This window comes from Oncorhynchus gorbuscha, linkage group LG06, assembly GCF_021184085.1.
Source record: "Oncorhynchus gorbuscha isolate QuinsamMale2020 ecotype Even-year linkage group LG06, OgorEven_v1.0, whole genome shotgun sequence".
NCBI lineage: Eukaryota > Metazoa > Chordata > Actinopteri > Salmoniformes > Salmonidae > Oncorhynchus > Oncorhynchus gorbuscha.
The window spans coordinates 84,705,961-84,720,637 of NC_060178.1; the positions used below are offsets into that span (position 1 = coordinate 84,705,961).

At 43.1% G+C, this 14,677-nt stretch overlaps 1 protein-coding gene across 2 annotated transcripts in view; it reads right to left on the reverse strand.

The window, feature by feature from the left end:
* The window catches only part of abca5 (ATP-binding cassette, sub-family A (ABC1), member 5), a 105,819-nt gene that overhangs the window by 56,476 nt on the left and 34,666 nt on the right, over positions 1-14,677 (reverse strand). For both annotated transcript variants that reach the window (XM_046354375.1, XM_046354374.1), the window contains 4 exons: positions 5,566-5,754; positions 4,968-5,115; positions 4,630-4,807; positions 1,249-1,307 (listed from right to left, as the gene is read on the reverse strand). In XM_046354375.1, coding sequence (XP_046210331.1) covers positions 1,249-1,307; positions 4,630-4,807; positions 4,968-5,115; positions 5,566-5,754 — 574 coding nt within the window. The remainder of the gene's footprint in view (positions 1-1,248; positions 1,308-4,629; positions 4,808-4,967; positions 5,116-5,565; positions 5,755-14,677) is intronic.

Below are 14,677 nucleotides of genomic sequence, written 5' to 3' on the forward strand. Positions count from 1 at the left end.
ATGAAGACATTATGGTCTTCGAAGAGCCTCATATGGGGCAGACAAGGATAAACTGAGAAAGGTAAGACAACATCAGGATCTGTTAACCTCTCTAGGCTAGGGGGCAGTATTTTCATGTCCGGATGAAAAGCGTGCCCAAAGTAAACTGCCTGCTACTCAGGTCCAGAAGCTAGGATATGGATATTATTAGTAGATTTGGATAGAAAATACTCTGAAGTTTCTAAAACGGTTTGAATGATGTCTGAGTATAATAGAACTTATTTGGTAGGTGAAACCCAGAGGACAAACCATCCAGGATTCTTTTTTGTTGTTGAGGTGACAGTGTTTTCAATGAGTTTTCTATGTGGATCTAGATTTCTAAGGCACTTGCTTGCAGTTCCTATCGCTTCCACTGGATGTCAACAGTCTTTAGAAATTGGTTGCTGTTTTTTTTGTGTAATGAAGAAGTAGGGCTGTTCAGAATGAGTGTCGAGTCAGGTGTAGTGTTGTGGTTGGGGCCGCGGCCTGAAAGCTCGCTCCACTTCGTTTTTATCCGCTATTGAACTCAGTTTATCCCGTCTTCAATTTTATCGATTATTTACGTAAAAAAATACCTAAAGTTTTATAAGGAAAGTTGCTTGAAATGTTTGGACAAAGATTACAGGTAACTTATTTTGTAGTCATGTTGCGCGAGTTGGAACCTGTATTTTTCTAGATCAAACACGCCAAATAAATGGACATTTTGGAGATATAACGACGGACTTAATCGAACAAAAAGGACCATTTGTGATGTTTATGGGACATATTGGAGTGTCAACAGAAGAAGCTCTTCAAAGGTAAGGCATTAATTATATCGTTATTTCTGAGTTTTGTGTCGCACCTGGCGGGATGAAATATGATTGTCTTCTGTTTGTTTGATGGTGTGCTGTCCTCAGATAATCGAATGTTTTGCTTTCGCCGTAAAGCCTTTTTAAAATCTGACAACCTGGCTGGATTAACAAGAAGTTAAGCTTTATTTTGACATATTACATGTGTATTTTCAAGAATGTTAAATATTTAAAATTCTGTAGTTTGAATTTGGCGCCCTGCACTTTCACTGGATGTTGGTCAGATGGGACTGTAGCGTCCCATCTAGCCTAGAGAAGTTAAGGAAGTTCGGAACTCTGCCGATTTCCAATTTGTCTGTTAGATACGGCAACTAGAAAAGAGGCTCCACACAGACACAGACACAAGAGTGACAAGAGAAATACTTAGAGGAATGAGCCTCACCCCTCAGAGCTTCCACGATGCTGTCCTTCTCTTTGTACACCTTGCGGATGTTGTTAATGCTGCCAGGGTGGGGAGACAGAAGAGGGTAAACAAAAGGTTTCAATCTGGCACTCATTCTTTCTGGATCAAAGCTAATGGAAGTTTGCAGGCTGGAAGCAGACCAAGCCAGTGGGTTCCTATCAGGTGCTCATCTATATCGATACAGCTCGGCTGCGGTTATCGTTTCAATTGGTAACTCTAAAAGCCTGTATTTCTGTCCTGGAAAGTCAATAATGGGACCAGGTTTCTCTATAATGTAAGAGGATATCCGCCTGATCCAGAGCTGTCGAGCTGAGGCAGCCACAGAGTCTATTTTCAAAGCCACTTGTTACAGAGAGACACAAGTGTCCTCTCCCAGCCAGGGACAGGAGCATTATGATAAGAAGATCTGCACCAAAATACTTCATATGATGCACCATCAGAACTGACGTCAATGGAAAGTTGCTGATTCACACTATAGGGCCGGCCGAAACCTTACAGTGTTCCCTTCACATTGTCCTTTACAGCATGGTTCAAGCAACTATGAAGTTAAAGTCAGTAGCCTGGTGTGAGTGTGAAGCAGCTTCATGTACAACCACACCAGTGGCGGCCAGTGTCGTTGAAGATGAGGGAGGACAATTCTTTTTTTCATGAGAATGGCCTTATTTCTATTACAGCATATTGGATGATTGTCATTCATATTCCATCCACCCAGTTCAATGTAACAGCAATATGGTTAGGCTACTAATAAGATAACTAAGATATTTACGAGGTTACAGCCTCAATCTCATTTCCCTGACAGGTGAAAGGTTCAGAGGTATATTTTTTGCTTAAGAAAACACAATTAGTTTAGTCAGCATTGAGGAGACAACAATAAACAATAAATAAAAGTATAATCAGCATAAAAGTGAAGTTGTGCATTTTTCACATTAATTATTTATATAAATAGTGAATAAGAGTGGCTGCTATAATTGTGATATGCTTCTACTTGAAGCCCGATTGGTACATTGATAAAATAGAGTTCATTTTTATATACTATTTTAGCTGTTCAGTAACAAGGGTTTCAAGTATTTTTGCTCGGGGTGACAGCTTTGAGATTGGCCTATAATAGAGTTGGATCTCACAGTTTTAAAAGTTGTAGGACAAATGTTGATTTCCAGATCCTTGGAATTTCATTACATGCAAGGGTTAAATTGAACAGATATAGTGGTTCAGCTATGAAATCAACTGCCAGTTTTAAAAAGCAGAGATTAAGAAGATCAGGACCTGCAGAATTTCTCTGATCTAAGGATGTCAGGGCTTTCTGTACCTCCTGCACTGAGAATGGCAAAAAGCTAAACGTTTGACCAGCTCTCACCGGTTCATCCACACAGGGCTGTATAGAGACAGCTCAGAAGACAACAACAATAAATCAAACAGCCTATCAGATGACACAAGGTGTTCATTGAAACAATTTAGCATTTCAGTTGTCATGAAGAGCAACAGAGTCCTTCAAAAAACATGAAGGTAATTCATTAACAGTACTGTTACCAGACAGACTTAATAGCCCTCCAAAACTTCCTAGGGTCATTCAGGTTATTAGTAGTAACAGACAGAAAATATTCAGACTTGGCCTTCCTGAAAAGAGAAGAACACTTGCTTCATAGCTGTGAAAAAAGAAGCCAATCAGCATCAGAACATGATTTCCTTGCTTTAGCCCAGGCTAGATTACGTTAGTGAATAATACAAGACAGCTCAGAAGACAACGATGGATTATCCCTCCCTTTACCTCTGAACCTGTGGAATGGGGCATGTTTTTTACTATTTGGAAAAAACAATCATGAAAGAATTTCCAGGCAGTTTCCACATCAGGAAAAAGCTCAATCTTGCTCCAGTCAAAATAAAACAAATCTGGAAAGAAAGCCTGCTCATTAAAACCCTTAAAGTTTCTCATCAAATCAAATCATATTTTGTTTGTCACATGCGCCGAATACAACACGTGTATTAAATACTTAAGTGTACTTACAAGCCCTTAACACTTATTGTTCTTAAAACTGCATTTTTGGTTTAAAAAAAAGTTACAAATAATTAAAGAGCAGCAGTAAAATAACAATAGTGAGGCTATATACAGGGGTACCGGTAAAGAGTCAATGTGCAGGGGTACCGGTTAGTGGAGGTAATATGTACATGTAGGTAGAGTTAAAGTGACTATGCATAGATTATAAACTGAGTAGCAACAGCGTAAAAGAGGGGTCTGGGTAGCCATTTGATTAGCAGTTCAGGAGTCTTATGGCTTGGGGTTAGAAGCTGTTAAGAAGCCTTTTGGAGCAAGACTTGGCACTCTGGTACCGCTTGCCGTGCGATAGCAGTGAGAACAGTCTATGACTAGGGTGGCTGGAGTCTTTGACAATTTTTAGGGCCTTCCTCTGACACTGCCTGGTGATGTCCTGAGCCGTACGCACTACCCTAAGTAGTGCCTTGTGGTCGGAGGCAGAGCAGTTGCCATACCAGGCAGTGATGCAACCAGTCAGGATGATCTCAATGGTGCAGCTGTAGAACCTTTTGAGGATCTGTGGACCCACATCAAATCTTTCAGTGTCCTGAGAGGGAATAGGCTTTGTCATCCCCTCTTCACAACTGTCTTAGTGTGTTTGGACCAGGATCGTTTTTTGATGATGTTGACACCAATAAACTTGAAGCTCTCAACCTGCTCCACTACAGCCCCGTCAATGAGAATGGGGGCGTGGTCGGTCCTCGTTTTCCTGTAGTCCAGAAATCAGCTCCTTTGTCTTGCTCACATTGAGGGGGAGGTTGTTGTTCTGGCACCATCGTTGTCAGTGATCAGGCCTACCACAGTTGTGCTATCGGCAAACTTGATGATGGTGTTGGAGTTGTGCCTGGCCATGCAGTCATGAGTGAACAGGGAGTACAGGAGGGGACTGAGCACACACCCGAGGGGCCCCTGTGTTGAGGAACAGCGTGGCGGATGTGTTGTTACCTACCCTTACCACCTGGGGTCGGCCCGTCAGGAAGTCCAGGATCCAGTTGCAGAGGGAGGTGTTTAGTCCCAGGGTCAAGGGCTTGTAAGTAAGCATTTCACTTTAAGGTCTACACCTGTTGTGTTGGCAAATATGACAAATAACATTTGATTTGATAATATTTAGTATAGTTTTATCTAAAACCATAACTTTAATGTTTGACCATTTTTGTTTTATGAAATTCACTGAGGATGGTCAACCCCTTCCTCCTCTGAGGAGCGTCCACTGAACTACACCCATTGGACAGGACGCATCAAGTAACTATGGTGGATGCATAACCAGGCCAGCCCAGTGCAGCTTGGCTTAGATCAGTAGTGTGGAAAGGGTATAAAGGGGAGGCTCTTACCGGATGGCCTCTTTCCCCCTGAATTCCGGAGAGACGGGCTCCACAGACTCATTCACTCCTGTGGCCCCGTTCACCTCCGTCTCGTACACAGAGCTCACCTCGACGTAGCGCTTACTGCGCTTGGACCAATAGGATGGCTTCATGAAGTATACCAGGGAGCGCCGCATGCCAAACTCACCTGTACAAAGGACACATGAATACGGAAGGCCATTTGAGATAGACAGGTCACCGTTTTAAAAAATGTACTCAATTAAGACCAAACTGTATGAGTAAAGGTTGAATGAAATCAATACTTCCTTGATGTGTTGAGAAGAGAGGAAGAAGAGTCAAAACAGTACCTGGTAGGACCTGGTCCAGGTAGACAGCCAGCAGCAGGTAGAGTATACAGTCCAGGACGAGCATGAGAAGGGGGGCGTAGAGGGGATGGGGGCCGTTGGCCAGGGTAGCGAACACAGCTCCGTCCCCCTGGGCCTCCAGGTACACCACCTAGACTCACAGAGAATAGAACAGAATAGCTTTATTACATGGGGGGTGGTCTCCGTAAACATTGCACACTGTCTTGGACAACCTTGACAATAAAATGTTGGGTAATTCCATGGTAACAGGCTGATGCTGTGAGTCCGGTTTTTCATTTTAAAATGTATGTCAAACAAAAAACAATGATTGCAAAGTTAAACAAACAATACAGCTTTATGCACAAGAATAACTTAATTTCCACAGAACATTTGACAAAAACACATTTACTTGGAACAGATTTGCAGAAGCAAAGTTTGGTAACAGAATGATGGTTTGTGCTGTTTGTTCTGTGATTCTGTTACTAAACTTTGCACCGTATCACCACAGAAAATGTGCGCTTCTATTGTCCAAGACCAGGTAGTCGCTCCCTGTTTCGGTCTGTTTAATGAATACGACACGGGCGTTGACTGTGTTGGTTACCTGGGCAATGCCGATGGAGAATGCGCTGGGGGACAGCAGACAAAGAACCCAGACCAGCGGCTGGGGGAAGTCCTTCATCAGGACAGTGAACAGGGACAGGCAGCCGAACACCACAGTCAGCATTGAGCCCACCGTACTGGCAAACTTAGGCTTCTTAAACAGAGGGGTCAGCATGAAGGAGAAGAAGATCTGGGGAAGGATAAAATACAAGAGTTTAAAGAGGTAGTTCACTGAGGTTTGAAAATCGGATGGAACATTCTAAGGTAAGTAAAAAATAACCTACACTTTAAAAAAGTGAACAATCCCTTTGTTATGGCCTGTCACAACCAATGCGAGTCAACCAAATGCAGTGTCAAATCTATTGGTAGAGGGGAGTTAAAAGCTAACAGCATCCTATGGTAACTGAAATTAAGAAGTAAATTTCAGGTCAAATCCGTGACACACATGGCACATTGAATAGAAATCTTGGCCTTAAAACATTTTCAGACATCTTTCCTCTGACACGCACATAAAAGCATCTGCTAAATATAAATAAACTCTACGTAAAAAAATTGTCCCTTTATCAGGACCCTCTCTTTCAAAGATAATTCAAATCCAAATAACTTCACAGATCTTTATTGTAAAGGGTTCAAACACTGTTTCCCATGCTTGTTCAATGAATCATAAACAATTAATGAACATGCACCTGTGGAACGGTCGTTAAGACACTAACAACTTCGAGATGGTAGGCAATTAAGGTCACAGTTATGAAAACTTAGGACACTAGGGAAGCCTTTCTATTGACCCTGAAAAACACCAAAAGAAAAATGCCCAGGGTCCCTGCTTAGGCATGCTGCAAGAGGGCATGAGGACTGCAGATGTGGCCAGGGCAATAAATTGCAATGCCCGTACTGTGAGACGCCTAAGACAGCGCTACAGGGAGAAAGGACAGACAGCTGATCGTCCTGTAACAACACCTACACAGGATCGGTACATCATTTTAGGCCTGTTGTAAGGCAGGTCCTCACCAGACGTCACCGGCAACAACGTCGCCTATGGGCACAAACCCACCGTCGCTGGACCAGACAAGACTGGCAACAAGTGCTCTTCACTGACGAGTCGTGGTTGTGTCTCACCAGGGGTGATGGTTGAATTTGCGATTGTTGTTGAAGAATGAGCGTTACACCGAGGCCTGTACTCTGGAGCGGGATGATTTGGGGGTGGAGGGTCCATCATGGTCTGGGGCGGTGTGTCACAACATCATTGGACTGAGCTTGTTGTCATTGCAGGAAATCTCAACGCTGTGTGTTACAGGGAAGACATCCTCCTCCCTCATGTGGTACCCTTCCTGCAGGCTCATCCTGACATGACCCTCCAGCATGACAATGCCACCAGCCATATTGCTAGGTCTGTGCGTGATTTCCTGCAAGACAGGAATGTCAGTGTTCTGCCATGGCCAGCGAAGAGCCCGGATCTCAATCCCATTGAGCACGTCTGGGACCTGTTGGATCGGAGGGTGAGGGCTAGAGTCATTCCCCCCATAAATGTCCGGGAACTTGCAGGTGCCTTGGTAGAAGAGTGGGGTAACATCTCACAGCAAGAACTGGCAAATCTGGTGTAGTCCATGAGGAGGAGATGCACTGCAGTACTTAATGCAGCTGGTGGCCACACCATACACTGACTGTTACTTCTCTGCCTCCCCCCTTTGTTCAGGGACACAATATTCAATTTCTGTTAGTCACATGTCTGTGGCACTTGTTTAATCTTGTTATGTTCATACAAATATCTACACATGTTAAAATGCTGAAAATAAACACAGTTGACAGTGAGAGGACGTTTCTTTTTTTATACCCCTCGGTGAAAATTGGGCCCCAAAGTGTCAATATTTTGTGTGGCCACCATCATTTTCCAGCACGTCCTTAACCCTCTTGGGCATGGCGTTCACCAGAGCTTCACAGGTTGCCACTGTAGTCCTCTTCCACTCCTCCATGACGACATCACGGAGCTGGTGGATGTTAGAGACCTTGCACACCCCCACCTTCCGTTTGAGGATGCCCCACAGATGCTCAATAGAGTTTAGGTCTGGAGACATGCTTGGCCAGTCCATCATCTTTACCCTCAGCTTCTTTAGCAAGGCAGTGAGGCAGTGGTCGTCTTGGAGGTGTGTTTGGGGTCGTTATCATGTTGGAATACTGCCCTGCGGCCCAGTCTCCGAAGGGAGGGGATCATGCTCTGCTTCAGTATGTCACAGTACATGTTGGCATTCATGGTTCCCTGATGAACTGTAGCTCCCCAGTGCCTGCAGCACTCATGCAGCCCCAGACCATGACACTCCCACCACCATGCTTGACTGTAGGCAAGACACACTTGTCTTTGTACTCCTCACCTGGTTGCCGCCACACATGCTTGACACCATCTGAACCAAATAAGTTTATCTTGGTCTCATCAGACCACAGGACATGGTTCCAGTAATCCATGTTGTTAGTCTGCTTGTCTTCAGCAAACTGTTTGCAGGCTTTCTTGTGCATCATATTTAGAAGAGGCTTCCTTCTGGGACGACAGCCATGCAGACCAATTTGATGCAGTGTACGGCGTATGGTCTGAGTACTGACAGGCTAGGCTGACCCCCCACCCCTTCAACCTCTGCAGCAATGCTGGCAGCACTCATACGTCTATTTCCCAAAGACAACCTCTGGATATGACGCTGAGCGGGTTCACTCAACTTCTTTGGTCGACCATGGCGAGGCCTGTTCTGAGTGGAACCTGTCCAGTTAAACATCTGTATGGTCTTGGCCACTGTGCTGCAGCTCAGTTTCAGGGTCTTGGCAATCTTCTTATAGCCCAGGCCATCTTTATGTAGAGCAACAATTCTTTTTTTCAGATCCTCAGAGAGTTCTTTGCCATGAGGTGCCATGTTGTTTTCTCACTCATCAATCTACACACAATACCCCAATAACAACAAAGCAAAAACATGTTTAGAACTGATACCAATTTACTAAAAATAAAGAACTGAAATAATGAAGTATTCAGACCCTTTACTCAGTACTTTGTTGAAGCGCCATTGGCAGCGATTACAGCCTCAAGTCTTCTTGATGCCACCAGCTTGGCACACACCTGTATTTGGGGAGTTTCTCCCATTCTTCTCTGCAGATCCTCTCAAGCTCTGTCAGGTTGGATGGGGAGGGTTGCTGCACAGCTATTTTCAGGTCTCCCCAGAAATGTTAGATTAGGATGAAGTCCGGGCTCTGGCTGGGCCACTCAAGGACATTGAGACTTGTCCTTAAGTCACTCCTGCGTTGTCTTCGCTGTGTGCTTAGGGTTGTTGTCCTTTTGGAAGATGAACCTTCACCTCAGTCTGAGGTTCAGAGAGTTCTGTAGCAGGTTTTCACACGCTTAGCATACAGGCCAAAGAGTTAAATCTTGGTTTCATCAGACCAGAGAATCTTGCTTCTCAGAGTCTTTACGTGCCTTTTGGCAAACTCCAAGAGGCATGTCTTGTACTGTTATTGAGGAGTGGCATCCATCTAGTCACTCTACCATAAAGGCCTGATTAGTGGAGTGCTGCAAAAACGGTTGTCCTTCTAGAACAGAGTTGGGCAATTCCAGTCCTGATTGGTGTCACAGTTTTGCCCCAGCCCCAGCTAACACACCTGACTCCAATAATCACCTAATCATGATCTTCAGTTTAGAAGGATATTTGATTAATCAGCTGTGTTTGCTCGGGATGGAGACAAAATGTGACACCAATCAGGCCCTCGAGGACTGGAGTTGCCCACCCCACTTCTAGAAGGTTCTCCCATCTCCACAGAGGGACTACGGAGTTCTGTCAGATTGACCATTGGGTTCTTGGTCACCTCCCCGACCATGGCCCTTCTCCCCGACTGCTCAGTTTGGCCGGGCAGCCAGCTCTAGGAAGAGTCTGGGTGGTTCCAAACTTCTTCCATTTATGAATGATGGAGGCCACTGTGTTCTTGGGGACCCTCAATGCTGCATAAATGAATTGATACCTTTCCCCAAATCTGTTCCTCAACAGAATCCTGTCTCAGAGCTCTACGGACAATTCCAAACCCCATGGCTCGTTTTTTTCTCTGACATGCACTGTCAACGGTGGGACCTTATATAGACAGGTGTGCCTTTCCAAATCATGTCCAGTCAATTTAAATTTACCACAGGTGGACTCAAATCAAGTTATATAGAAACATCTCAAGGGTGATCAATGGAAACAGGAAGCACCAGTGCTCAATTTCCAGTCTCATAGCAAAGGGTCTGAACTCTTATGTAAATAAGGTATTTCTGTTTTTAATACACACACAAAAGTTTGGACACATCTACTTGTTCAGGAACTTCTTTCTGTATTTTTAAAATAGTGAATACATAAAAACTATGAAATAACACATATGGAATCATTTAGTAAGAAGTGTGAAACAAATCAAAATATATTTTATATTTGAGATTCTTCAAAGTAGCCACCCTTTGCCTTGACAACAGCTTTGCACACTCTTGGCATTCTCTCAACTCAGGTAGTCACCGGGAATGCATTTCAAATAACAGGTGTGCCATGTTAAAAGTTCATTTGTGGAATTTCCTTCCTTCTTAATGCGTTTGAGACAATCAGTTGTGTTGTGACAAGGTAGGGGTGATATGTAGAAGATAGGGCTACTTGGTAAAATACCAAGTCCATATTATGGCAAGAACAGCTCAAATAAGCAAAGAGAAACAACAGTCCATCATTACTTTAAGACATGAAGGTCAGTCAATCTGGAAAATGTCAAGAACTTTGAAAGTTTCTTCAAGTGCAGTCGCAAAAACCATCAAGCCATATGATGAAACTGGCTCATGAGGACCGCCACAGGAAAGGAAGACCCAGAGTTACCTCTGCTGCAGAGGAGTTACCAGCCTCAGAAATGTCAGCCCAAATAAATGCTTCACGGAGTTCAAGTAACAGACACAACTCAACATCAACTGTTCAGAGGAGACTGCGTGAAGCAGGCCTTCATGGTCAAATTACAGCAAAGAAAACACTACTAAAGGATGCCAATAATAAGAAGAGACATGCTTGTCCAAGACACACGTGCAATGGACATGAGACTGGTGGAAATCTGTCTGATGAGTCCAAATCTTTTATGAGACGCAGAGTAGGTGAACGGATGATCTCCGCATGTGTGGATCCCACCGTGAAGCATGGAGGTGGTGTGATGGTGCTTTGCTGGTGACACTGTTGGTGATTTATTTACAATTCAAAGCACACTTAACCAGCATGGCTACCACAGTGATACGCCATCCCATCTCATTTGCGCTTAGTGGTACTATCATTTGTTTTTCAACAGGACAAGGACCCAACACGCCTCCAGGCTGTGTATGGGCTATTTGACCAAGAAGGAGAGTGATGGAGTACTGCATGAGATGACCTGGCCTCCTCAATCACCCGACCTCACCCCAATTGAGATGGTCTGGGATGAGTTGGACCGCAGAGTGAAGGAAAAGCAGCCAACAAGTGCTCAGCAAATGTGGGAACTCCTTCAAGACGTTTGGAAAAGCATTCCAGGTGAAGCTGGTTGAGAGAATGCCAAGTGTGTGCAAAGCTGTCATCATGCAAAGGGTAGCTACTTTCAAGAATCAAAAATATACAGTGCCTTGCGAAAGTATTCGGCCCCCTTGAACTTTGCGACCTTTTGCCACATTTCAGGCTTCAAACATAAAGATATAAAACTGTATTTTTTTGTGAAGAATCAACAACAAGTGGGACACAATCATGAAGTGGAACGACATTTATTGGATATTTCAAACTTTAACAAATCAAAAACTGTAAAATTGGGCGTGCAAAATTATTCAGCCCCCTTAAGTTAATACTTTGTAGCACCACCTTTTGCTGCGATTACAGCTGTAAGTCGCTTGGGGTATGTCTCTATCAGTTTTGCACATCGAGAGACTTGACATTTTTTCCGAATTCCTCCTTGCAAAACACGCTTGTCTTTAACATGAGCTGCTCAGTATGTGTTTTGGTAATCCTTACTACTGTGGCTTTTTTGAAAGGTATCATGAAGAACTGCAAAAGTGTTGCTACTGTACTGCTCTCACTTTCTGGAGTACGATTGTGCCATGCGGACTCTTCTCGGAAAATGAAAATGAATCAGACTATGGGGAAATCCCTGATTTAAGTTCAAACATTTTCATTGAACCAGACATTGGAGTCTTCTCAAATGGTAATCAACATTGTTGTTGTCTTTGAAGAAGTTGACAGAGTTTTGAAATCAGTGGAATGCCCAGTGAAAGCAGAGTATGCTAGCTAAGGAGATGGAGAAAATTCTGGCTTTTGATAGCAAATATGCAGAGTGAGTCGAAAAGAGAACACTCAGAAGGCTGTTGTATAAAACAACTGTCTCTGGATTACAGCTTCAATTTAATGGCAACCATGGCATCCATGACAGAGGGAGAAGCATTCATCCATGTATACGGGGAATATAGTCTAGCTAGCTACATTTTCAAATACTATACATTTCTAATTTAGTCAGAAAGTCATTTTCATTGCAAGTTAAAGAGTACTGTTAGATAACATTTACTAGCTAAAGTTAGCTGGCTGGCTCGCTAGCTAACATTACGTGTATGATCTGTGTAGTAATATTATTTGTATCTCACAAAGCCATTTGCATTGCTAGTCATAGCCTAATGTTAGCTAGCTAGCTAACACTGAACCTAGTTAGCTTTAGCTACCTGCAGATTGCATAGTAGCTAGCTATGACAATCAGTTTGTATTGCCAGTAGTTATGGTTGGGATTATTGCCACATTCAAAACAACTGGGAACAACTGGGAACGAGCTCCGACTGGGAAAAAGTTTTTTTTGCGGTCATCCAACTCGGAACCTCGGGCCTCTTTATAGAGTCCCGACCTTCTTACCTGAAGAGAGAGCACTGATGTCAATATTTCACCTCGTATTTTTTCCAAGTTCCCAGATGTCTTGAAAGCACCATTAGGTTCATTGTTTATCTAGCTACATGTCTAAACAAAAGACTCTACCTCGCCAGATGACATGACCCACCAAGTTAGCCAGGTGTGATTACGGTCATCTATTGTATTTCATTAACATGACTAGACAATAGTGACCCATACACTTAACTAGATGTGGCTGCGGGGTGGTTATTGCACTTCTTTCACATGACCCATCGATTTAGACAAGTGTGTCTGGGTAAGAATCGTCTAATAAATATAAAATATTTACATGGACACTTTCTATTTTTGATATTGCTACTATGCAAATATGCAAGTAACCATTTCACTGTATCATTTACACCTTTTGCATGTGAAAAATACATTTTGATTTTGGTTGATATGTTGTGTGTTTACCAGAGATGGTAAGGTGAAGAACATGACCTGCCCAAAAGTCAGAATAGGGTCAAGGACTAAATAAAGTGTATTTTTGCTACTACTTATCACTTTTAGTATTTAAATCTTTGGTTGTTTACAAATTTCTCACTATGTTTAGCACATGGCCTCACATGTGAATCCTTAAAAAGATGGGTGGGGCTAAGGCTTAAGAGGGTGTGAACAATGATGAATGGGTAAAGACAAAGAAGAGCTCTCCAGTAGGTGTACCCAAACATTCAAGGGCCATTTTCTCATAAGTGGAGTTACAAGTTAATAAACTTTCAAAGCATAACTGCAGTGTATGATATACCATTGTCCAGCTCTTGAGTCTCTACTTTTATCCAATGCAAAAAACACTATTTCAAATCTTGCTACAAAGCACCGAATCGAGCCAGTCGATGTCACACATACACACACCAGTGGCGGTCGATGCCGTATAAGATGAGGAAAAATTATACAGTTGAAGTCAGAAGTTCACATACACCTTAGCCAAATACATTTAAACTCAGTTTTTCACAATTCCTGACATTTAATCCTAGTAAAAAATGTCTTAGGTCAGTTAGGATCAACACTTTATTTTAAGAATGTGAAATGTCACAATAATAGTAGAGATAATTATTTATTTCAGCTTTTATTTCTTGCATCACATTACCAGTGGGTCAGAAGTTTACATACACTCAATTAGTATTTGGTAGCATTGCTTTGAAATTGTTTTACTTGGGTCAAAGTCTTCCACAAGCTTCCCACAATAAATTGGGTGAATTTTGGCCATTCGAGAGCTGGTATAACTGAGTCAGGTTTGTAGGCCTCCTTGCTCATCACACACACTATTTCAGTTCTGCCCACAAATGTTCTATGGGATTGAGGTCAGGGCTTTGTGATGGCCACTCCAATACCTTGACTTTGTTGTCCTTAAGCCATTTTGCCACAACTTTGGAAGTATTCTTGGGGTCATTGTTAATTTGGAAGACCCATTTGCGCCCAAGCTTTAACTTCCTGACTGATGTCTTGAGATTTTGCTTCAATATATCCCCATAATTTTCCCTCCTCACGATGCCATCTATTTTGTGAAGTGCACCAGTCCCTCCTGCAGCAAAGCACCCCCACAACATGATGCTGCCACCCCCGTGCTTCACGGTTGGGATGGTGTTCTTCGGCTTGCAAGCCTCCCTCTTTTTTCCTCCAAACATAACGATGGTCATTATGGCCAAATAGTTCTATTTTTGTTTCATCAGATCAGAGGACATTTCTCCAAAAAGTACCATCTTTGTCCCCATGTGCAATTGCAAACCGTAGTCTGGCTTTTTTATGGCAGGTTTTGGAGCAGCGGCCTCTTCCTGGCTGAGCAGCCTTTCAGGTTATGTCGATATAGGACTTGTTTTACTGTGGATATAGATACTTTTTTACCCGTTTCTTCCAGCATCTTCACAAGGTCATGTGCTGTTTTCGCATCAAAGTACGTTTACCTCTAGGAGACAGAACGTGTCTCCTTCTTGAGCGGTATGACGGCTGCATGGTCCCATAGTGTTTATACTTGCGTACTACTGTTTGTGTAGATGAACATGGTACCTTCAGGTGTTTGGAAATTGCTCCCAAGGATGAACCAGACTTGCGGAGGTCTACATTTTTTCCCCCTGAGGTCTTGGCTGATTTCTTTTGATTTTCCCATGATGTCAAGCAAAGAGGCACTGAGTTTGAAGGTAGGCCTTGAAATACATCCACAGGTACACCTCCAAATTATGTAAATTAGCAAAAATTATGTAAATTAGC